This window comes from Desmodus rotundus, chromosome 3 (assembly GCF_022682495.2).
Source record: "Desmodus rotundus isolate HL8 chromosome 3, HLdesRot8A.1, whole genome shotgun sequence".
NCBI classification, from domain to species: Eukaryota; Metazoa; Chordata; class Mammalia; order Chiroptera; family Phyllostomidae; genus Desmodus; species Desmodus rotundus.
The window spans coordinates 148,866,326-148,891,542 of record NC_071389.1 but is presented as its reverse complement, the minus strand read 5'-3'; the positions used below and the strand labels follow the sequence as shown (position 1 = coordinate 148,891,542).

Sequence of the window (25,217 nt, the reverse complement as noted above, 5' to 3'; positions counted from 1 at the left end):
CAGAATGGGAGAGAGAAAGGAAACGCAGGGTGCGTCTAGCGTCAAGGGTCAAGGCCGTGTCACTGGGGAGGGTGGGAAGGGTAGTGGCTGGAACTTAATGTCAGGAGGGTGGGTCTGAAGTAGGGCCCTAAGATTCAAATCTAGAGTCCCCAGGTTGGGATATGAGGAAGCATGGGTGCTCGATGGCAACCTCAGACAGCAGGGTTAGATTAAAACCTATTGCTCGGCAGGTGCTGCTGGTAGAAAGGCTCACGGACCACCCCAGCACAGGCTCCCCAGAGAGTCAGTGATAGACCCCGATGTGCACCAGAGCTGAGCGCAGCCCCGACAGGAAGATACCCCACACTGGCTCTGTGGGCACAGCAGCACTGAGGTACTGGTGGGTAGAGTCACCAAGGTGGCCAGCTGTGACGTCCCTCAGCTGTCTGAGCAAGACTAGGTCACGGGTCGCACCATGGTACCCAGGAGAACATCATCACTGCCAAAGTCACCTTACATCTTTGCTTCAAGGAAAGTCAGGCTTGGACAGATTAAGCCGCCCACTCAGAGGCAACGTGAAGGAAAGGACTAGGGCCTTGAGACACAAACCCCAGTGCTGAGCGCGCCAGGCACGTCACCGGCAGGGAGCGCCCTGAGATCGGAGGCCCTGGTGCAAGACAGGTTCTGCTCCTCGTACACCAGGTGGGGTGGTTTTACTAAACTCTCACCTTCCTGGAGCCTTCCTTTCCTTGTCTCAAAGGAAGGTTGAGGATCACAGAAGAAATGACAGGGACCACCCTGACCGGTGTGGCTCAGTTGGTTGGAGTTTCATCCTATAACCAGAGGGTTGCAGGTTCAGTTCCCAGTCAGGGCATATACCTAGGTTGCAGGTTCGATCCATGATTCATTTACACACAGAAGGCAGCCAATTGATGTTTCTCTCTCACATGGATGTTTCCCTCTCTCCCTCCCTCTCTCAAAATCAAAAAACAAAAAAAAGTCAAAATAAATACAAAGGCAAAGAAATGAAGGGTATCAGTTTTGCTACCTTAAGAATAATAAAAGTTGCCCTGGCTGGTGTGGCTCAGTGGATTGAGTGCCGGCCTGCAAACCAAAGGGTCACCTGTTCAATTCCCAGTCAGGGCACGTGCCTGGGTTGTGGGCCAGGTTCCCAGGGTGGGGGGGGCATGAAAAGCAACCACACATTGATGTTTGTCTTCCTCTTTCTTCCCCCTTCCCCTCTATCTAAAAATAAATAAATAAAATCTTTTTTAAAAAGAATAAAAGCTTTATCATACCCTATTTTTAGACATATGGGAATTAAAATGATTTTGCTTTGAGAAATATCTGGACTCCACCTTTCTTAAGGTGGCCAAGGAAAGCACTGAGAGGGGCAATCTGGCCTCCTTCACCCCCTCCTACCCAACTCAACCTTAGCCCAGAGCAAGCTCCTGTTCCAGCGCCAACAGGCCCCCACCCCCACTGCTCTGTCCTCAGTGCTCTGCCTTCCTTCTTGCCCTTTCCTTTTCCTACTTGTTGGGCCCCCAGCCCCTGACTTCTGTCCTCATGTTCTCTTCACCCTTGCCTGGCTCCTGTCCCAGCCTCTTCCCAGCCAGTGCCACTGTTACCAATAGGGTCAATCCAGACACCCTGCTGGTGACTGAGCAGGGTGGGCAGCCCCAACCCATGGCCTCCTAGTGTACCGCTGGGATCAGGGGCTCTGCTGCGTGTGGTTCCGGTCCAGGACTGGCTCAGGTGTAAGGCCATCTCCACTGAGAGTCACAGTCCCACATAACTAAGGTTTCTCCTGGGGTGGAGCGAACATGAACATGGGAGAAATGGGAAAGAGGCGATGCTGGCGCAGGACAGTCACCTCCGGTTTCTGTTCCGTGGGGCTGAGAGGAACAAAACGTCTGCCTAACCACAGGCTGAGGAAGAATTCACTCATTCACTCATTCATCCATCTATCCCTACACCCGTTTACGGAAAGCCTGAAGACGCCAGGCACTGGGACTACACCAAGGTGCATAAGGCATGGCCTTTCCTTTAAGGTGATTACAATCTGTAGGCACAGATTTTAAAATGCAATAAAGTGAGGGCTATGACAAAGAGAAACCGTGGATGCTGGGGGCTGTTTAGCACAGGTTGGGGGGGATGCAGCAGGATATTGCAGGCCTTGGGGGCAATCACTTGGGCTCTTCTCAACTGGTTGGAATCCTCCCGGTGAGTGTGGTTTTGCAGCTCAGGGAACTAGGGATTAGGAGATGAGGAAGGGTTTGAATGGATGGGGGGCACAGACACATACAAACACACACCCCCCTAATCTGGCAACAACCTTGACCTTCACTGCCCTGTGCTCTCCCTTGGAGATTGAATTCACCCCGAACATGCCTGCCTCCAGCTCCCCTCTGCTTCCCACCAGCTCCCCTCACCTGCCAACCCAGGCCATACTTTGTCACCTCTGGGACCGGCCAGTGTTGTGAAGTCCCATTGTACTCCGACTCCTCCTTTTCTTGGCCAGCAGCTGCAACAGTGGTGCCTCCTGCCAGCATAGCAGGTCAGTGGGGCCAGCTGAGGCTGATGCCCCCAGGCAGCACCCCAGCAAGGGCCTGGAGAGGGAGCAGTGGGTAAGAAAGACAGGCAGAGGTGGGGAGGCCCGGGGGAGAAGAATGAAGGTGGAAAACAATTGGAGGACTGGTCCTGCGCTGAGAAGGTAAGTGGGAAAAGATGATGGGGCTGGTGTCTTCCGGGAGCCCAGAGGCAAAGGAAGATGTGGCTCCCAATGATTCTCAGAGTTCCCCACTTGTATCCCACCTCTCCCCCAAACACAAACTCTTTGGCTCCCTCCTCCCAACCTCCAACCTCTCTTAGAGGGCCTTGGAAACAGGGTGGATCCAGGCAGGGTAATTATAGGGTTTAGAATGTGGGGTGGAGAGGATGGTAATTACAGTGAGGTCCTGAAGGGGAGGGGTGCGGTATCAGGGTTTGTGGACAGAGATCTGGAAGAGGTCCATCCCACCAACAGAACACCTCCCCACCCCCCCCACCCCCCCGCCCAGAAGAGTCTGCTTCCCTACACCACACTCCCAGAGGCTTATGCTGACAGTGGGGGAAGCAAGCCTTGGAGGGAAGCCCCCCCTTCCCTCAGCTGTTTCTCAGTGACCCTGCCTTTCCCCTCCTTGGAAAGACCTGCCATGCCTGGCAATGAGTCCACTGACCCTAAAAATAGGGCCTTTAGGAAGAAAATTGGAGAAGAGAGAAAACTAAGGATTCTGAGTTACTCCCCACTGAGCCCAGCTCCGATAATGTAACAAGCAGTTTGGATGTAGGGGCTTGCCCGTGTGGAAAGGTTTAAGGAAAGCACGAGTCCCTTCTCCTCACAGTGGTTCCCCTTTCTGGGGTCAGCTCTGAGAGTGGCCCCGGTGTCTCTGGCCTGAACTCTGATGACTCGCGCCCAGGACCAGCAGTGCCTCCTGAAGGGGGGCTCGTCTACCGGGAGCTACACAAGACTCTCTTTCCTTCAGCAGCTCCTGAAAGCTCATTCCCTCCCGCTGAAAACCTGCTTCTCTCCCTACAGCTCACACTCTTCAAACCTCAATGCCTCCCCGAGGCCCAGACCTACATTTTCTATGAACCAGTCAGGACCTTGAAGGAGGTGGGCCCGAAGGTTGCTTGGGTAACGCAGGAAGAGCGGCAAGAAGACAGTTGCCAGGGAGATCAGGACAGTGGGCGGGGCCCCAAACCCTGGTTAGCCTGTACTGGGATGGGGAAAGATCTCAACGTCCAGACCTCTCCCAACTCCTCTTCTGTAAAGCCAGCGGGGCTCCCTCCTCGGCTCTGGGTCTGCGGAGAGAGGAAAAAGACTTAATGCATTACGATATGTAGCTTCTTGGACTAGAAATCTAAAGTGAAAATATGTGAAGTATACAAAACAAAAAGAAAAAACAAAAAAGGCTTTTGGTCCTACCTCCAAGAAACGGAAATTCCAGATTCTATCACCAGATGGCAGTCTTGCCCATTCATTGGGTGAGGTGCTCGCTTGGACGCCTAGGGGAGGGAAACCGGGAGGTGGAAATCTTTTCCCATTCAGAAGTTGTGCCTGACTCTTGCCCTCTGGTGTTTGGCAGGTACCCATAATTCCTCATGATCAGAAGTACAGTTTTCTTTCCACATCCTGGCTCTGACCAAATGCAGTCAGCAGGGTTCATTCATTCAGTCTTTATTTCATTTATTCTTTACTCGAAGCAGCTAAGGAATAGAATACTTTGGTGAGAAAACTAGGGTGGGAAGTTGGAGTAACAGCAATGACTAACGAACTCATTTAGACCTGTGTGTCAGGCATTTCATCCTCATAACCTTATGGAAGAAGTACTATATTGTTTTTCCCAACTTACAGATGAGAAATCTGAGGCGTAGATACCAAGTTCATTCACACAGTCAGAAAAGGCGGTGAGCTGGGGCTTGAAACCAGGGAGCCTAGTTCTAGCCCGGAAGCTATGTGATTAACCCCCATATCACACAGGATGGTGCAGATAGAGAGCTAGGAGGAGCATCTCCTCTAGACTTGGGAGTCAGGAACAGACTCCTGGAAGACATATTTAAAATCTCATCTGCACTGAGAACTCCCATCTGAACAAAGAATGAATTTGGCCAAGAGACTGTGAGTGGGGGAGAGTGGAGCTAGGAGAGGGAGTGGTTCTAGGGAGGGGAAATAACTTATACAGAGACTCAGAGATGATCAAGAGAAAGAAAATTCAGGCTACATCCAGGTTTCTGTCCTGGATGATTGAGTGTCAGTCACTAAAAATGAAAAATATCAGGATGGGAACACATTTTAGGGGGAGAAAAGGGGATCTCTCTTTGTCCTATTTAACCCAGGATGGTTGAGTTGCCTTGTGACTTGCAGCTTCAGCCAGTACTATCCACTTAGTGTTTGTCTAGTGTGTATGCTCCCCAAGGGAAGGGGCTGTCTTATTTATCTTTGCGTCTTTCCTAGACCTACCGCTAGATGCATGTTTGGTGGAGAAAAGAAGGCTGAGCCAACTTCTCTGAGAAAGAAGGAGGTGACACCACCTCTGCTCTCAAGGAGTTTGCAATTTTGCGGAGGAAATGACACCAGAGAAGCATTTTGCATGACAGGATATTCCAGAATATGTGTTAAAGGCAATCACTCTGGGAGATCAGAAAAGACAGGAAAAAAGTCACGAGCAAGGAGCCCATAAAGGCCGCTATTGATTGGTAACGGTGTAACCCTCACAGTCAGCTGAGGGCAGGCTCTGCGATCCTCATGTTATAGAGGAAGGCACCTGATGGCAGGTGGAGATGTCCATGTTTTAGACCAAAGCAAGGGAAGGAGTCGGCTGCCTACGTTTTAGTGGTTTTGTTGTTTTGGGTTTTTTTTCTCTCCATTCTGCTGCAGTCTTAGTTCCTGTCCTCCATAGAAATGTATCATCTCTTCATAGCTTCCCAGCATGGTCCTCCTGAGCCCTACTCAACTTTCCTCCGTCACACCTACAGCCCCAGTTTCTTCCTTCTTCCTATTCCAGCTCTCCAGTCCAACTCTGTCCTTACATCTAGTGCTCCATCAGGACAACTTTGAGACACTGTATTGGGCTCTAATGCACAGAGGAAACCAGTGTCACTCTATTCGGTCCAACAAGCCCAGTAATGTCCTTCCATTGATTACATAAACGTTGTGTAAGTCAGGAAACCAGCAAGATGCACGGCCCTCAACCATTTTCAATCTCTTGGTTGTCTATTGACCCCTAAGGCTTTAGACTCAAGAAATAATCCTGGAGAAACTGACGTCTGGGAAGAGGAATCCAGGACCAGAAGCATTTCAGGAGCATTTTAGCACCTTGGCAATCTTCCACTCTGCCCTCTGGCTGTACCCAGGGTCACACTTGCAGACCAGGGTTGGTCCCGTATTTGGGTTTCCCCCTTTACAACTTGCTATCTCCAACTCAGGCATCTGAGGGCAGACCACTCTCTTCTCACCCCTAAAACTACCAGCCAGCTCCTTCTCAGACTTCTAAGACCTAGGACCCTGCAGATCCAAAAGTATAGTTAGAAATCCAGAGATCCAGATTCCTCTGTAAGTGGTCCTCATCCCTGCTTCCTCCCATTCAGCCCCCAGTTTCTGCTTCTTCCAACCTGCTCATTATCTTATCCCTTTCAAGTATCAATTTCAAGCTCATGAACTCTTCCCAGCTCTAAGTCTTCCTCTTGACTCAGGGCTTCCCAACCATCTCTCCACCTTCTCAGATTGTCCCTGTCCAAGGAGACTCCCAGTCTCCCTGGCTAACCCCCATGCCCAAGTCCTCCATCTCTCTCTTCCTGATTCTGCCTGAGGCTCCTCTCCATGTTCTTTAAACAGCTTCTTTGGGCCACCCTTGGTAGCTAGGGTTCTTCTGGGCTCAGATTCTCCACCTACTTCCCATCAGGCTCTCCGTGCTCCCGCTAAGGCTGACTCTTGTCACTGTGCTGTCTCTCCTTCCCTCGGGAGTCTGTCTCCTCATCTCTGCCTTCCCTCGATCTTCTGTGCAGGCCTCCTCAGGGGCTCCCTGGGTATCTCCAAATCTCTGCCCCTCTGCCTCCTGTCCCCCCTCTTTTCCAGGGTTCTGGTCCCTGTCCCATCAGTTCCTTTGCCTCTGCTCTCATCTCTCTGCACCCCTGACCTCTTGAGGTCTGGCTCTGTTAGAGAGGCAGGGGGTCCACCTCTCCCCCTGTCTAGCCATACCTCTCTCCTCCCTCTAGTCTCTCTCCCTTATCCTTGTCTCTGACTCTCCCCGTTCTAACTCCCGACTAGTTGTGCCTCTTTCTTTCTCTGTCTCTCGAGCTAAGTCTCTGCTCTCGGTGTCTTCCCCTCCAACTCTCTCTTATTCCCCAGGCCCTTTGTCTCCCTCTCCTCCTCTTCCTCCGGCTCTTCCTATCTCTGTGTCTCTGATCTGTCTCTTCCTTTTTAATCCCTCTGTCTTTCCTTGGTCTCTCTGAGTCTCTCTCTCCCTTCTTCTCCCCCACCCCAATATCTTGGTCTCTCCATCTCTCTCTGGGCCCTCACTCCCTCCCTCTCTCTCTCTTTTCCACCGCTCTCTCCGGCTCCCTCTCTCGCCTCGGATGACAGCGCTGCCTCTTTTGTTGGCTCCGCAGCCAATCGCGGCCGCTGACGACACGGGGGCCGGGGCTATAAAGGGCCTGGCCCGGGCTCGGGCCCCCCCAGCCGCCCGCCCCGGCCGCCCGCCCGCCCCGCCCGCGCGCCCGCCGCCCCCGGCCCCCCCGGCCCCCCCCTCGGCCGGGCAGCCCCCAATCCCGCGCCGCCGGGACCCCCTCCTCCTCCCTCCCTCCTCCCTCCGCCCCCTCCCCGCGGGACTCCGGCGTCCCCGCCCCCCAGTCCTCCCTCCCCTCCCCTCCAGCATGGTGCTCGCGGCCCCGCTGCTGCTGGGCTTCCTGCTCCTCGCCCTGGAGCTGCGGCCTCGGGGGGAGGCGGCCGAGGGCCCCGCGGTGGCGGCGGCGGCGGCGGCGGCGGCGGGGGTCGGGGGGGAGCGCTTAAGCCGGCCGGCCCCGTCTGCGGCTCCCGAGCCCGACGGCTGCCCCGTGTGCTTGTGGCGGCAGCACAGCCGCGAGCTGCGCCTGGAGAGCATCAAGTCGCAGATCCTGAGCAAACTGAGGCTCAAGGAGGCGCCCAACATCAGCCGCGAGGTGGTGAAGCAGCTGCTGCCCAAGGCGCCGCCGCTGCAGCAGATCCTGGACCTGCACGACTTCCAGGGCGATGCACTGCAGCCCGAGGACTTCCTGGAGGAGGACGAGTATCACGCCACCACCGAGACTGTCATTAGCATGGCCCAGGAGAGTAAGTGAATGGCCGGGTGCGAGCGGTGGGGTGCTGACCCGGACTCTGGGAAAGTGAATGCCTCCGGCTCCGAAGCGGGGCGCTCCCGGTAGCTCTGGCCGGGAAGCCTTTTCTGCGAAAACTTGACGGATTGGGGGCGGGGGCTGCTTCCTAGAAGTTTTTCTAGCGGCGGAGACGGGCTTTGGAGTTGTGTGCACGCCCCGTTCCTGGTGGTGGGGGGCGGCAAAACGAGAGGGTTGAGAGATACCTGTGCCTTCTAACCCGGGATGTGCGAGAAAGACCTGTGTTACGGGGAGTCTGGAGAAGCCGGGTCCGCCCGCAGCGGAGGGACCTGAGTCCTGAAAGAGTCGTGGTGGAGAGGCTGGAGACCAGAATCCGGAGGCTTCCGGACGCCGCAGTACTGGCAGGGCTGCAGTGCTCTCCGCCTCCCATGCCCCTGGCACCAACTCCCCACCCCTTCCAACCTGGGCTCCGCAACGCGCTCACCGGGCTACAGAGAACTGAGTGCCCCTCTCCCTCTCCCAGGAATGAGATCCGAGAGCCCCGTATCTCTCCCGGTACGTAGCCCAGCTGGCACGCATTCCACTCGGAGACCTCTGACACCCGGTCTCCCTAAGGGAGAAAGCTGTGCCTTCTCGGGACTGGCCGAGCTCAGAGAACTCAGCTCCATTGAGCTGGGGTTTAAGGGCATCCGTTTGGCTGCCCAGACCTTAGTGTTCTATCCCTTGTGCATCCATCCCAGACTTGAGAAGAGAGAGGAAGACCTAGGGAGAAAAAGCAATAGATGAGGAGGGAGAAGGAACCCAGGTATCCAAGTCCCTAGCCAGATGAAAGATGAACATGTTAATAGATTTGAGCTGCTTTGAAATTTTGTGGCCTGGAAAATCCAGGCCAACATTCCCCCCAACACCCCCAAACTCCCCAGCCCTCCTTAGGGTAAGATGACTCCCTCTCCCCTCCCCCACTACGGTCTCCCCCCACCCCCAGCCTCCAAGTCCGGGGAATCAGGCCCTCTCTTATTCCCTAGAGGTTTGGCAAAGTAACACCCCCTCCCACACACACACACCACACACACACACACAACTGCTTGGTTTTATGGCTCTGAACAGAAGAGGGGGGAGACTCTTTTATGGGCAGATGGGTCATAAAACTGGGGGCTAAGGGGAGTCCTGGTGGCCCACCCCCATGGGAGAGGCACAGGAACCCAGGTGTGTATCTGGGAGGCAGAGTGCCTCATACTGCCACCAATTTTTTTGCAGATCCGAACTCCACAATACTTGGTCAGGGCTGTAAAGAAAAAAACTCAAAAGAAGTAGGAAACTAATTTGGGAACCGGGTGGAGGTGAAGTCCTGGGATCGGATGTTGAGTTACCTCAGTATCCCTTCTGTTCTTAAGGCTTCTGCTTTATAGAGGCTAGGGTTAGTCAGAGATTGACTGCGGGCAGCTTGGGGCTGGGGACCTGTGAAGTAGAGTTGTAGAGGGATTCTGAAGAAGAGTTTGCTAGAAAATGAAGGGTATGGAGGGAAAAGATCCTCTCTGGTCCATGTGGTATAGTGTGTGTGAGGATTTGCAGATGGGTGATAGAGCTGTGGGCTTCCCCTTGCCGCTTTCTACCCTCAGCATCCTTTAACCAGAGTATCTGGGTCCGAAGTTAGCCCTGGTAATGGGGATGTGGGAAGTGAAATGGACTGCATGCCTGGATTGGGAAGTGCAGGTTAGGCTGGGTTGGGGGGAAGGGAGGACTATAGCAGGTGGGGTTCCACCCCAACTTCTGCCCCCATGCCACCCCAGGACTTGGATAACTAGGGACTGGCTCTCCAACCAGGTATTGTACGTCCCCTTTAAGAACCTAGCTGAGCTCTTAAGAGAGGGAGGGGGAGAGGAGGGGAGGGGAGGGGAGGGAGAGAGGGGAAAAGGAAAAAGAGACTTTTATAGTCTAATCCCCAGGGACCCGCTTTAATAAGAGACTTGTGCTCTGCTAATCGGGGGAGGTGTTTGTCAGCAGAGATGGCCTCCGATCCCCTCCCCCTTCTCCCCTCCCCCAGCCTTCTACCCTGGACCCCAGCCCCCACCTCTCCTAGGCTTCAGTGCCTGCCCTAGTTCCCTCCACCCTCTCAGGCTCTCCCACCCCAGCGTTCATCCTGGGAACCCAGCCCCCTTGCCCTTCTGGGAACCAAGCCCAGCCCCTCAGTTTCTCTCTCCTCCCTACACCAAGAGGCCCCTGTCCTCTCAGCCCAACCTCCTGCCCCTAGGCCTTCCAGCCCGGGTAAGAAGAGTGTGTATGGGGGTGAGGGGGAGGGCGAGGTGGTGAGCAGTGAGGGGGCTGGGCTTTTGCTGAAAATAGTGCAATGACCTCTCTCCAGACCAGCACCGCCTACTAAACCTGACCTGCCGCCTGCCACCAACCCGATCAATCCAACACAGATGTGGCTCCTTCCCCTCCCCTTTGGGAGCTGGGCCTATGTGTATGTTGGGGACTCTCTGAAGCCCCTTGTTTCCCTCTGTGGTTCTACCTGCTTCTCCTTTGTTCCTCCCAGTGTATCGTTCTATCCTCTCTCTTTATCCCAGTAGGCTTAGCTACCATTCTCCTTTTGCTTCGTAACCTCCACCTACTCCTTTAAATCCCCCCTTCTCTCCCAGTGTTCTCCACATCCCAAACTGATTTCTTCTCCCTTACCACAATCTTCCCTCACTTCCTTCTGTCCTCTACCTCTCTCCTCCACCGTACATTGTCTTCGTCCTGCCTCCTTGTAGTACCTGACTGTCCCCACATGCACTGGATAAGAAGGGTATGTTGATTGCCTGGGGTGGGAATGGGGACTCTACCTAAAGACTTCGAGGGATGGGGCCCTGGTACCCAGTCCCCTATCTCTAAAGCCTTGAGTGAGCTTAGAAAACTAACAATAAACCAACATTTATTGAGAAGTTAGTACCATTTTCACGTTCTTTATTTAATGCTCAGCACTTCTGTGGAGCAAGGATTATTATCTGTATCACCGAGAAGTTTGGTGGGTAAGGTCAGATGCTGGTTAATGAGAAGTCGGGGAGTGATTAAACCCACTTCAGTGGTAGCCAGAGAACAGTGTTCAGATGGCTGGGAGAACTTTCAGGCACTGGCCTGTATAATTTAAGACTGGGAGTTAGGGAGTTCGTTCAGCATGCATTTGTTGAGGGCCGCCTCATACTGTGGTAGGCACTAACACTGCAATGAGCAAAGCACAGTATCGACAGTGTCCATGCTCACGGAGATTAGTACCTAATGGTGAAGACAGGCAGGAAAATAAGACAATCCTTATGCTGAAATTAGGCATAGTGTGCTACCTGGATTGCTGTTTGTCCCTCCCCCCAGCTTCCCTGCCCCAGCTCTCCTGATCTCTGAATCCCCACGCGATGAACCCTGCCCCATGCACCATCACTGCAGCGCCAGGAGGAGGGTAACCGGGAGGATAATCAGTGCCCTGGGATCTCAGAGAAGAACCAAGGGAAAGGAAGCTGTAGAGGAACTTGGTGTCTCATGTCCTAAATATACGAAGAGCAGTAAGGACTTTCCTCCCCATCTCACTGGTGGGCTCCTCCTTCTGCTGGGGTGGAGATGAGGGTGTGCTGAGGGGAGACTGCAAATGCTAAGTCTGCCTTGAATATGCAGAATGCAGAGACCTGGGCATGATATAGAAGGGCTTGGACTTCCTAACCATATACTCACATGGCTCTGGAAGCTTCTTCCTGATTCTTCCCCTCAGTCCATTTAGAGTGAGAATGGGTATTCCTGTCCAACGGAAACATGATTTGAGGCATTCCCAACTAATTTAAGGGGTTAGAAAGGGGAACTGAGAGGAGCTGCAATGGAAGCAGAGGCAGCCATTGAGAATCATCATTTAGACTAAGAGTGGTCAATATGTGTCCAGAACAAGGGGAAACGGGCCAAAATATAAAGTTGGGATGTTAAAGCTTTGTAAAGACTTACTGGCACTGGACAGGAAGCTCAGGAGAGAAAAGGAGACTGATTACAGTTAATCTGGTGTGCTAAATATTATTTCTGATGCTTTGGGCAAGTAGGGGGAAACCACGTAGAGCTGGCTTTTCCCTTCCTCAAAAGCTGAGGTAGTAATGGCGATAAGGAAGAGGCTGAGGAAACTGATTTTCGGGTTAATGGGAAAGTCCAATGCACAGGAGTGTTTGAGTAGATATATTCTCCTGGGAGTGTTATTTCTAGTGGGAACAATGCCAAGAAATCTAGATCTGAATTCTGGTTTACTTCATGGAATGAGTTTAGCCCATGCTCTGTATCTGGACCCTAAGTTATCCACTCTCAGAGGTTTTCTGGGGTTTTTTTTTGGGGGGGGGGGCGGGGGCAGGGCTGTGCCAGACTCCACCTGGCCACCAGACAAAACAGAGCAAAAGTGGGGGAAGGTGACCTGAAGAAAGCAGGTGTGATATGAAGTTTAGCTTCCATGAAGAGTATCAAAGGATCAGAAGAAGTTGGAGCCCTACGTGTTGGGGAAAGTTGGAGAAGAATTCTCTAATAACTGTCTTTGCAGGTCATCTGGTAGGGGAGAACCTATGCACTAGGGCAAACAGATTAGGGAATGGGTACAGATCAGTAAAACCTGAAAGAACATTCATCCTTTAGGGAAAGAGAGGGGACACTGTTCTGGGTACCGGTGACATGGTAGTTAACAAGACAGGCATGGGAGAAGGGTGAAAAACTGGAAAACTCAGGCTGAGTCCAAGTTGCCAGTGCCACCCAGGGCTGCTGACCCTCTCCACAAACACCCTTTGCTGACTGTGTACCCCCTTTTCTCTTACCAGCGGACCCTGCGGTGCAGACAGATGGCAGCCCTCTCTGCTGCCATTTCCACTTCAGCCCCAAGGTGATGTTCACAAAGGTACTAAAGGCCCAGCTGTGGGTGTATCTGCGGCCCGTGCCACGCCCAGCCACAGTCTACCTGCAGATCTTGCGACTGAAACCCCTAACTGGGGAAGGGACTGCTGGGGGAGGGGGCGGAGGCCGACGTCACATCCGTATCCGCTCACTCAAGATTGAGCTACACTCACGCTCCGGCCACTGGCAGAGCATCGACTTCAAGCAAGTACTACACAGTTGGTTCCGCCAGCCACAGAGCAACTGGGGCATCGAGATCAACGCCTTTGATCCCAGTGGCACAGACCTGGCTGTCACCTCTCTGGGGCCAGGAGCTGAGGGGCTGGTGAGCAGGGAGCCTGAGATGGTGGCAGATATGTGTAACCTGGCCCTGAGGAGGTGGGATGTTGGCAAAGAGAGACCAGGAATTTGAAGGGGGTTGGGGACCAGCATTATTTCCTGGGGCCAGGAAGATATCTAGATTCTAGAGGAGGAGTTTGGGAGGGAATAAGGGGAGTAGCCACTATCACTTTTTGGAGATCCAAGGCAGGCAGCAGCTGAAAACTGGATTTGGGGTGAAAGTATGAGTTAAAGGGAGATCCGTGGGAACACAAAAATGGGCTGTTGATGAGGCCCCCAGGCAAAGGGGCTGATGAGAGTTAGATTGCCAGGAGAGGAATTAGGAAAGGTAAATTGAAGGAGAGATGGCTAGCTAGCAAGAAAAGTGGGAAGAAGATACAGGCTGGGGATGGAAAAACTGAGAAGTCTTTTCTCATGCCCCTGTTGAGGGGCAGGTGAGAAAGGCACACAGAGTAGGAATCCTTCAGGACTCTATCACATCTCTTTCTCCTCTCCCATCCCAGCACCCTTTCATGGAGCTTCGAGTCCTAGAGAACACAAAACGGTCCCGGCGGAACCTGGGCCTGGACTGCGATGAGCACTCAAGCGAGTCCCGCTGCTGCCGATACCCCCTCACAGTGGACTTCGAGGCTTTCGGCTGGGACTGGATTATTGCACCTAAACGCTACAAGGCCAACTACTGCTCCGGCCAGTGCGAGTACATGTTCATGCAAAAGTATCCGCACACCCACTTGGTGCAACAGGCTAATCCGAGAGGTTCTGCTGGGCCCTGCTGTACCCCCACCAAGATGTCCCCAATCAACATGCTCTACTTCAATGACAAGCAGCAGATTATCTACGGCAAGATCCCTGGCATGGTGGTGGATCGCTGTGGCTGCTCCTAAGGTGGGGGACAGAGGATGCCTCCCCCACAGACCCCACCCCTAGATCCCAGCCCTGACCCTCATCCCCCGCAGGCCCTAGATCTCCCTCCACCTCTTCTCATGAACATCACACCTTGTTCCCTGCCCAAGCAGTGTGCAATACAACAGAGGGAGGCAGGAGGGGTTTGGGGGAAAGGGAGAAGAGGAGGGGGCAGGTCAGGTGGGGAGTGTTTGAAGTTTGCAGGTGAGAAGGTTTGGCAAGAAGAGAGACATAGAGCAGAGGTAGAGCAGAGGGATAGAGACAGAGGAACAGTAAGAGCAGCAGTGAGAAGGTGAACGGATAGAGAGGCGGACGAGTCAGAGACTAGGCAGAGATAAACAGTGAGAAAGAGACCGAAAGGGAGTAAATAAGAGAAAGCTCATATCAAGCCTCTTTTCTTTCACTGGCAAGGTGAGAGGCTTAGTATGGTTTGGGAAGACCCCCTGATTACCATTCTCGTAGGAGAGGACATTGAAAATCCATTCTTAGTTTGTTCCCTTTCTCTCTCCAGCAGGGGCCTGGGGAACGGAAGCGAGGGTAGGGGCAAAAGTGAAGGTTTTGGAATTTTATTTATTTATTTATTGTGACTTTTCATTTTTTGGTATTTGGCTTTACTGAAATAGAAGGGCCCCTGCCCACTGTGCCCCATTTGTCCCTTATCCCCCAAACCCTGCTGCCCCGCAATGCCCGCCTACTTAAGCACTTGTATAAAGCCTCCAGGGTTGGGAATGGGGGTAATGGCAGGAGGGCTGACATATTGTGAAACTTCCAATCCATAATCACCCTACTTAATTAGCCTTCCTGAGCCAAAGGGGTTGAATTCCAGTGGTCACACGGAAATAGTAAGAGGTTAGGGTTTAGGAGCTGGGGGATGGGGGAGCCAGCCCTCAACATCCAGAATCGATATGAGAGCCCACTCAACCCTCAGGTCCACCCTCATGGTATTGAGTTATTTAGCTGGAGGGTGTGGCCTGCTTATCCCCAAATTCCCCTCCCAGCCAAGAGAGAGACCAAAGAGCCTATGGAATGCCCCTGCTCCCAGCCTTTATCTTCAGGTCAATAGAAAGAAGAGTACGGAGATCCCAGAGTTCCTGGGTCTGGGGAGGGTTAGGAGGGATGGAGAAAGGAGTAATAAGGAGGCTGATGGTTACAGGGCATTTGAATCCAAATCACTGCTCTGGACTAGGGAATAGACCAGCAGGTCACGGTGGAAGGGATTCTGGAAGGGGGACATTTTAGTCCCCCAACCCCAAAGCTCAGGGTGGAAAGGGAGAGAAAAGGGAGCAGAGTGTCTATAATTATTTTTATGTTTATTTTTGGAATCTAGCAGTACCTGGCAGCAGGGATGGGGATAATACAGTGGGGAAAAGCATCTGCCAAGGCCAGTTAGAGCAGAGGATGGGAAGAAAGGAGACTCCCTGGTTTGGAAGGCTAGAAAGCAGGCAGGGACTGGTTACCACTCCAGGTCACTAGCTGGGCCTATTCATTCTTCCCACAATCCTGACCCACCCTCCTCTGGACCCACTGTGCCTCAGTTTCTTCCCCTCGATGGAATGAAAAATAGCAGCACCCGCCACAGCCAAGAGATGAATTCTGAGCACTTACCACGGGCACTTTATGGACATAAAATACCTCTCGCTGTGGGACAGATAACCAGGGCACCAGAACAGTGGTGAAGAGATGTGAGGCTTAGAGGAGTCGCAGGCTTCAGAGTCCAAGTCCCCCTCTGCCTCCCAGCTGGACAGTGCCTGAAGCCAAGGAGCTGAGAATCTCCTGATCCACACCCTATCCATACCTCACCACCAGACCTCTTGGCTCTGGGCAAGAGCCTAGAGGGACAGGAGAGGAGGGGGAAAGAACCTTCAGTAAAATTGTTACTCTTTAGTAGGACCAGCAGTTATGGTTCTGATACAGATGGTACTGAACTGAAGTTAAGCCGGAGCTGGAGAGCTGACTAGGAAGACTTGTTCTTCCCGAGAGCATGACTCTCCCACCTGGCCCAGCCAGTGGAAGGGGCAAAGGTATGTGACCACCCTTGGGAAGGCGATATTGGTGATCTTTAGCATCTTATTCCCATAGCGAGAGAGTGAGATAAGGTGTTTCAGTATAGGAATAGGCAGGGGCTGTTAAGCATTTCAACTTGCCTCCTTCCATACAGCAGCTATATGCTAACCCCCCGCCCCGCCTAGCCTCCTCTCTGATCCTGTTCATCCTTCTGACCCAATCTGGGAGAAGCTTCAACACCATTCACCTTTTCTTGGTGGAAGGAGAGGAACAGAGATGTGAAGAACAGAAGATGCCTTCTCCAAGGTCAATTGTTGATGTCTCTTGATCTTGGCACAGGGTGGGGTTAGGCAATAGGCGTCAGGTGACTTGCCTCTACAAATTCTAGAGAGCTGGGGCATTAGACTTGGGGACACTTAGAATATGCCCCTTTAATACCACCAAATAAAGACCTTTGGGGGAGGGCCTTTCTCTTGCAAACATAAATCTGTGAGTTGAAGTCTCCTTTCCCTGGTCCTCCCCACCCTCAAAGAGGCCTGGAGGCACAGCCCAGTGGCCTAGTGGGAACTTAGCACCCCCACCCCAACCACCTTTAAGATGTGTGTGGACCTCACCAGTGCCCTCAGATCATAATTAGTGTAATTATTATTTACTTTATGTATTTGTTACACTGTGTGCGTGATTGCCTTTGTTTGTTAAGGGTGTCTGAGGAGTATGGGGCTGACAAGGGCACTGGAATGCCGGGAAAGGACTTTTTCACTGAGATCAAGGATTTCTGGAGGGAACCATTGCAAAAAGGCCATCAGGCAGTTTTCAAGTTATGTGACAGAGGGCAAAGATGGCCATAGGGTGCTCTGAGTTTTGGAATGGTCACATGACACAATCCAGCACTTGAACCTGAAAAGAGAAAAATAAAAGCAGTCAAAAGAATTTAGAATTCAGTCATGAGCTCTTCTCCCTAACCAAGTGCCACATTTACGCCTCCAAGACCAGGAACAGAAGAGGATCTGAGACAGGATGAACCCTTACGCTCAAGAACTAAGAAGATGGGGGTCTTTGGGAAAAGGGAAAAACACTAGGGGCATCCACGATGAGGGCTGGGATATGCAGCCCAAGGACGGGGACCTAGAACACCTCTAGACAGCTTGATCCAAAACAGTTCCAAAGATTCTGCAGTTCCATGATCCCGGGTTTTCTCAACAAAGTTTTACCAACATCTATAAAGCAACAGAGCCATTCACCTTGCCAGTATACCAAGAGTGGTTAAGTGTCTCAAAAATTTCTCCCATGTACCTATAGCACACTCCCAAGGCATAAGAGTTGGGTGTACCAAAGGAATCTTACCTAAATTTTATTTTTTAAAAAGGAGAGCTACTGCTAACATCGACCTGATCCAGAATGAGAGGACTGGGCTACTGGGGGTTCAATGTGCCACCAAGCTTTCCCTGTCTTGTCAGTTTTATTGACAGACTGACTCCACCTCAGACCAAGACTGAGGTTGAGAGGACAAAATTGCTATACACTGTATCCTCCCAAGGAACTGCTTTACTCACACCTACCCCTAGCTTTTTACCTGAGCTAAAAATAGGCTGTCTCCCTCTACTGCTGTTTCCTACTTTGAAAAGACACCCAAGAGAAACTGCAAGATGACTTTTGTCCCCAAGCGTGCTCCAACCCAATGCATGAGTAGCTATCCTATACTCTGTTCATTTTGGGGATATTGGGTGCCTCAAGCTAAGTACCAGCAGAAAGTGGCATTTACAACTTGAGTTTTCTAGTGAGGCAAAAGCAGGGAAGGCGCCCAGGCAACAATGTCAATTTTCCTGCCCCAGCAGGTAAGGGAGCAATTAGGACCCCTCCTACCTCCCCCTACTCTCATCCTCCTAATGTAATGTGCACACACACTAATTTCACTCCACCCCTTACCCTCTAGTTTGGAAACTACCTGGGGAAAAGGAAAATCTTCCCACTGTAAATCACCTAGTAAAATTAAGAGCTCAAATGATTACTATGCACACTGTGGTAAGCAAATTGTGCCAAGTACATAATATAGCAATTCTCAGAGTTGACAGAAATCACACCTAAGTGGTTGCTACACAATATTCCATTCTATTTGTATTAATAGTGATCTGAGAGGTGGAAAAAACTAATGGCAGGGACAGCTGAGAAAGGAAAAAAAATAAAACTGGGAGCACCCTGGATTCAAAAGGTCTGCAAAAGTATGAAGATGCCATTATTTTGTAATTCCTTTGGAGTTTAAAAACAAGTATGGACATGTAGCAAAAGAGGCAGAGGTTAGTTTCTGATGGCAGGTAAGTGACAGTGCCTGTTGGAGGTCCCCAGAGAACAGGGAAAAACGGTTAAGTTCCTTCTGTTTCTCGTATCTACATGGCAACTTGACTCAACACCAAGTCCTGTTCTTACATCTTCCTATGCCCTTCACCCCACAGAAGTTTCTAGCCTTGTTATCTTCAGAAGTTCCCAGGAGTTGGGAAAGGACATTCTTAACTGATTGATGTTGAAGAAAGAGAATGATCCTGGAGAACCATAAAAAGGTACAGATTTACAGCTGAGGAAGCTAGTTCCCTCCACATCTTTTACAGACTCCCTCATTAAGAGCTTCCAGGCATGCAGAGAATGTCACAGCTTCAGAACAGAAAAGAGAAGCCTCAGTCAGCTAACCACACCTAGATCTTGGATCAGCTAGAGTAGGGAGACTAGGGGATAGGAAGGGTACCAGATTCTAGATAAAAGGACTGGAAGCCTGGATGCTTGTTTATGCCTTTAAAAGGGGCTTACTATTTAAAGGCTAAATTAGTAAAAAAGACTTGAATCATTCATGCTCAAAAACTATGTGTAGAATGACTGAGACAGGAAGAGGAACATCTGGTGATCAGGTTTAGAGGTGAAAGACTTCTGACCAATGTAAGAACAGCTACTAGAATGTGATGAGAAAGTAAAAAGTCCACACTATCAAGGACTTGGGGAAAGTGAGTTGAGTCAGGAAAGAATGATTTGGCTTTAAGAAGAGAATCCTGGGGCAGAGTTGGGTGGGGGCGGGGGGCAAGAGGGGAGACTGAGTGCTTTTTAGGTAAGGTTACAGAGGAGGCAAAGTAAACTTCTGAAGGATCCACTGCTCTACTCCATTATCACCATCGGTTCCATTCCTTTACCTATTACTACTTTTTATCATCCTTGGGTTGAAGACCCTAACTGAATCTATAACCTCGCTGAAGCTGCAAAACAACTAATTCTCTCTGGTTCTCATTTTAGAGTAGAGAGGGGAAAAGCTAGCCTCAAATTAGGGCCTGGAGAAAAGAAAGGAAGGCTGACAGAAGACGCCAGAGGAAGGAAAAGTTTAACCAGGAGTTCCTCCTGTTTACTTTTCCAAAGCCTCAGAATGGGGCAAAATTCACCACAAATGGGCAATGTTTGGATCTACTCTCCAAGGCACAGTTTTCCTAAAGTGTCTAAACCTAGGTCCCCTGCCCTCCTCAGCAACCAGAGGCTGTGGAAAGAGATTCCTGTTAGGAAGGGGATCAAACCATCACCTATTAATTACAAAACAAGCCAGAAGGTTTCAGTAGAAGTGGGAACAAGGAATTCCACTACCACAACACGGGATCTGATTCTGATACCAAAACCTTCAGGTAAGGTGCCAGACCCTTAAGATTAGATAGCAGGTCTCAGATCTATGTGAAACTTCAAATGCAAACAAGCAGCCTGCTTGGGGCAAGCCAGAGCTTTCTAGGTTAGAAAGCCCAGCAAGTACAATGGATTTTGGTAAAATCTAAGAAACATTAGCACCAAAACTACAATAGTATATTTCTGCAACAGAAGACAGACTAGCAAAGGGCTTGATTAGAAGGTAGAAGCTTCCGGTCCACTGCTTATGTTCCCAGTGAGCTAGGGAACAATGCTTAACACCTCTGACATCCTGTCAGGCTTTAAATCTCTACACTTTCTTCTAGCTTGGAGGGGTACGCAGCCCATCTCCTTTACTGAACTGCCTGACCAACAAGGGTCCCACATACTGGCTTTGGCTGAAACCAGACAATATCACACCAGGTCACTTTCAAACACAGGACCCTTTTGGACTCCCAGCAGGGACTCTGGACTCTATTCTGTAACAGACTACCAATCATTAGCCCTTAAGTTTAAATCCTTTGCAACTCCTAAAACTCAGTGTTCTCCCTATTTCATCCTAATGGGTCACATGAACCTGCCGAAGCAAAGGCTCACGGTGAAACCTGGCCTCTTCATGGAGGATAAAGAGGTAAAAGAATACCTGTGAATATGAGAATATAAATAGGCTTAAAGGGATGGACTCAATCCTTTTCCTTATCCTCTTTTCTAATGGGTAAAAAGGCATTATGACCAACTGTTTATCTGTCCCTGAAGTTTCCCATATCTGATCTAATTTGGATCTAAGAACTCAAAGGAGCATCTAATAAAAACACATTGTTCTCTTTTCTATTTTTTATTAACAAGCAAAATAATAATTAAAAAAACAACACAACAACAACAATCTTAAAGTTGGAACAGCAATAAGTCAAACTGCTACTGGTTCGCCAGTGCACCTGGGGTACATGCTCTCTTATTGTGAGGCAGGACCTAGGCACAAAACTATGTATTTAGGTATATATGTGACCAAGAAGAATCAGAGATGGAAACCACTGGAGAGCAGAAAACACTGAGTTTCTCATCAGGCAATCCCAAAGCGCTCTGCTCTTTTCCTCTTCTTTGCCTATAAGGAACAAGCAAGAAGAAAAAAAATTAGAATGCAAGATGATAGTGGCCTGGGTTCCTGGCTGCTTTAATCCAATCTCACATGGATTGTCACAAGGTCCAAGAAGGAGGGAAGGCCCAGGCTTAAGCTTGGCAGCCAAAGATTTCATTTTTGAATTTCTCTTGTTATCCAGTTAGAGCTAGGGGAAGTTTGGTGGAAAAGGAGGGTGAGAAGGGTAGAAGACTGTAAGGAGTGGGGGATGGGGAGGAGAGGAGGAGGAAAATAGTGGCAGAAAATGGATAGATTCCTGAAGGAGAGAGGGCCACTCAGCCTTGTAGCAAACAGTGGACTTTTAACAGGCTGGGGAAAGTCGTCTACTCAGTGGGGAGATGGAAGATTTCAGTGGACAAAGGGCTGGCCTATGCCATGGAGGTGAGGGGAATGCCCTTCTGGGCCCATGCAGCAGCTTATTCCTTAGGCCTCAAAATTCAAAGAGGCATAATATGCCAAAACAGTAAGTGGGGAGAGGAGGGGAGTCCCTACTCTTAAGGGAGGAAGCATTTGAGAGAGGGCACAAAATGGGGTAGGGAAAAGACCTTTTTGTTCTAAGACTGACTCAAACACACTGAATCCATCCTTCCTCGAACTGCTGCCCCAGCAAAAGGGGGCTTCTTTTTCATTCCATTCACACAAGAGGTTTAATTTAGACTAAAAAGAAAAGCTGAGTATTTACAGACCCAGACCACTCAACGAGGATTATTAACACAATTCTTTGGAATCAAATGAAAGTCATCTGGTTCACATAAACTCCATTAGCCTCAGAAGTTACTTCTTCCTTACATATTTGGACTCTCTCAACAAAAGCTGATATTCCTTGCCACCCAACAAATCTGTCTTATCTTGGAGAGACCAAATGTACCAGCTTAGTGAGTATGTCTAGTTTAACAGTTTCCTTGGGAAAAAGGGAGTAATTTTAACTAGAATTAACACACATCTAGGTTTATGGTTTATTTCTAGCTCATCCTGGCTAGTCACTAAGTAAGCAGATATTTACAACAGGTAATGATTTATTCTGAATTAGGACAAAAAACACAAACCCCTCTAGTTTTTTCCTACTGAAGAATGTAAACTGAACAGACTCTAAAATTTTCAGGGTTTATTTTTATTATTCATTAAGAAACTTCTTAAGATTTTGAGGGTGTGAAGTAATAGATTTTCAGAATATATCTCCAGAGGTAAGGGGAAAAAGGAAGTACATTTGGATTAAAGGAGAGAAAGAACATTCCAAATTCCTCATCACTCAAAAAAATTTCTGTAATTCAAAACATCCATTATTTCAAATGTGCCTTATGTACACATCAGGCGAGAGTTGGTCTCCATTATACTCAGTTGGCCAAAAAGTCTAGTTATTTTCCATAAAATAAAAATCATATTTCCTTAAGATTTTATTTATTTATTTTCAGAGAGAGGGGAAGAGAGGGAGAAATATAGGGAAAGAAACATCAATGTGTGGTTGCCTGTGGTGTGCCCCACACTGAGGACCTGGCCTGCAACCCAGGCATGTGCTCTGACAGGGAATTGAACCAGCAACCCTTTGGTTTGCAGGCTGGTGCTCAATCCACTGAGCCACATCAGCCAGGGCTGATTTGGATATTTTGAGTATGTTGGCTATCTCCTGCAATTGGCTTCTAGTGGGTAGAGGCCAGGTCTGCTGCTAAACAGCTGCTTTAAAAAATGAATGCTGAGCGCTGGCTGGTGTGGCTCAGTGGATTGAGCATCCTGGTCTGCGAACGGAAATGTCACTGGTTAAAATCCCAGTCAGGGCACATGCCTGGGTTTCAGGCCAAGTTCCCAGTTGGGGGTGGGTGAGGGGCAACTGATCGATACATCTCTTACACACTGATGTTTCTCTCCCTCTCTTTTTCCCTCCCTTCCTCTCTAAAAAAAAAGTAAATAAAATCTTTAAAAAACAATGCATGCTGATATGACAGCTGTCACAATAGTATCTAACAAAACTGTTTCGAATGAAGTCTTTAACTAAAGCACTACTAGAGACATCCCAACAGAAAATACTAAATGAACTTTTTGGCCAACCCAATAGATACTTTCAAATCAACAAATCAATATTATCTATCAATATTCTGAGCAGTCTTACAATGTTTGAGTGTCTCAGTGAATGTAAGTTACTCCAGGGGAAACTGGAATATGGATGAACACAAGTCTTAAAAAAGAAAAGAAAGAAGAAAAAGAAAAAAAGGAGAGACTTCCAGGCAAGATGGCAGCATAGGCAGACATGGCTTGCCTCTTCACACAACTAAAAATTACAACTGAAATACAGAACAAGCATCACTCAGAACCGTCAGAAATTGAGTTGAATGGAAGTCTTGACAACTAGGGAATTAAATAAACCACATCCATCCAGTTTGGTAGGAGGGGTACAGATGTGGAAAGGGGCTGGTCCCACATCCACATGTGGTAGATAAAAATTCAGGAAGGTTATCTTAAGAGCAAGGAGTCCCAGCCCCACACCAGGCCCACCAGCCCAGGGTTCCAGTGCTAGGAAGATAAGTCCCCACAACTTCTGGCTGCAAAAACCTGTGGGGATTGGTTCTGTGGAAGAAATTTCTGGAGCCCAAACAGTTCCTTGTAAGAAACCACCCACGGACTCACCTACTCAGACTTACTCCTTCTGAGTGTTAGCACTGGGGTAGCAGCTTGAAAGGCACAGTGGCATACTGTGAGGAACTGAAGTGTCTGGCATCAAGGCAAGCAGAGGCCATTGCCCATTTTCTAAGCCCTCCCCAACAGGGCCATGGAGCCATAAAGCCAGCAAGCAAATGCCATATCTGAGATTTCATCAACTTGACTAACACTATTTGACCCACCCTGGCGATATCTTGAGACTCCACCCCACTCAAGCTACTTTTCCATATGAATGGCTGGTCTTGGCTCATGCTGCACAACTTCCTAAATCCTCCCAAATAAGCCTCAGTGAGCCCCAGGCCCAGCACCAGCAGCAGCCAGCCTAGATTCACAGCTTGGTTTCTCCTGTGAATCTCCAAGCCCAGCACAAGTAGCAGCCATCTCAGACTGCTTTATAGCTCAGGTAGAGTGGCCCTGGGGCAAAACAGGTGGTGGTTGACCTTAGCCTGCACCACTTGGGAAACATAAGGGCCAGTATACCCAGTGGACAGCTACAGACCATGCTGGAGTACCACCACCCTGTCCCTGCACAGCAGCTCCTCCACAGAGGGCAGAGATTGGTGGTCAGTGGTCACAGTCAGTACTTGCAGCTTACAGGCCTGGGTAAATCCCTCCCATTGATCTGCCAACAGCAACCAAGACTCAACTACAAAAGAAGGGTGGCCCTGGCTGGTGTGTCTCAGTGGATTGAGTGCTGGCCTGTGAACTGAAGGGTTCCTGGTTCAATTCCCAGTCTGGGCACATGCCTGGGTTGCGGGCCAGGTCCCCAGTGGGAAGCACATGAAAGGCAACCACACACTGAGGTTTCTCTTCCTCTCTTTCTCCCTCCCTTCCCCTTTTTCTAGAAATAAATAAATGAATAACATCTTTAAAACAAAAACAACAAAAAAGGAGGGTATACCCAGCCCACATGAAAGGTGTACCTCAAGTACCCAGCTTGGGTGATAGGGAAGACTGTGCCAATGAACCCTAGAGGACACCTACTACATTAGGCCACACTATCAAGACACAGAGTCAAAGCAGCTCTACCTAATAATACACAGAAACAAACACAGGGAGGCTGCCAAAACGAGGTTATAGAGAAATATGGCCCAAATGAAAGAACAGATCAAAATTCCAGGATCTAGTCAGAAATGAAAGATACTCTATTTGAAATAAGGAACAGTTGGCCTGGCTGGTGTGACTCAGTGGAATGAACGCTGGCTTGTAATGCAATGGGTCGCTGGTTTGATTCCTAGTCAGGGCACATACCTGGGTTGTGAGCCAGGTCCCCAGTAGGGGCCATGAAAGAGGTAACACACATTGGTATATTTCTTTCCCTCTCCTCCCCTCTAAAAATGAAAATAAAATATTTTAAAAAATCAAAAAAGAACAATTTACAGGGAAACAACAATAAAGTGGATGGAGCCGAGAATCAAATCAATAATTTGGAACGTAAGGAAGCAAGAAACAACTCATCAGAACAAAAGAAAAGAGATTCTGAGACTTCAGGACAAGATGGAGGAGTAGGTAGATTCATTGTGCCTCCTTGCACAACCAAAAGAAGGACAACAACAAATTTAAAATAAAAAACCAACCAGAAAATCGAACTGTATGGAAGTCCCACAACCAAGGAGTTAAAGAAGAAACGTTCATCCAGACTGGTAGGAGAGGTAGGGATAGGCGGCTAGGGTAGAGAAGACGTGTGGCGAGGCAGTGGCAGTGGCTGGAGGACCTGGGCAGGTGAGGTAGCGGCTAGCAGACCGGGTGGTCCCACATTTCTGTGCAGATAAACCAGGAAAAACAACTGGGGAGCGAAATAGACCGTCTGTGCAACCCAGAGTTCCAG

At 49.8% G+C, this 25,217-nt stretch overlaps 2 protein-coding genes across 3 annotated transcripts in view; one reads left to right on the top strand and one right to left on the bottom strand.

Annotated features, from left to right (window-relative positions):
* The first annotated feature begins 7,268 nt into the window (after positions 1–7,268).
* On the top strand, positions 7,269–16,742 carry GDF11 (growth differentiation factor 11). Its single transcript, XM_024576228.4, has 3 exons — positions 7,269–7,828; positions 12,639–13,036; positions 13,554–16,742. The coding sequence occupies exons 1-3, from the start codon at positions 7,393–7,395 to the stop codon at positions 13,932–13,934; spliced, it is 1,215 nt and encodes a 404-aa protein (XP_024431996.2). The 5' UTR covers positions 7,269–7,392; the 3' UTR covers positions 13,935–16,742.
* A 3,683-nt stretch (positions 16,743–20,425) lies between these two features.
* Positions 20,426–25,217, bottom strand: part of SARNP (SAP domain containing ribonucleoprotein) — a 50,575-nt gene continuing 45,783 nt past the window's right edge. For both annotated transcript variants that reach the window (XM_024576242.3, XM_024576241.3), the window contains one exon: positions 20,426–20,704. In XM_024576242.3, the coding sequence (XP_024432010.1) occupies positions 20,663–20,704 (42 nt within the window). In that variant the 3' untranslated portion in view covers positions 20,426–20,662. The remainder of the gene's footprint in view (positions 20,705–25,217) is intronic.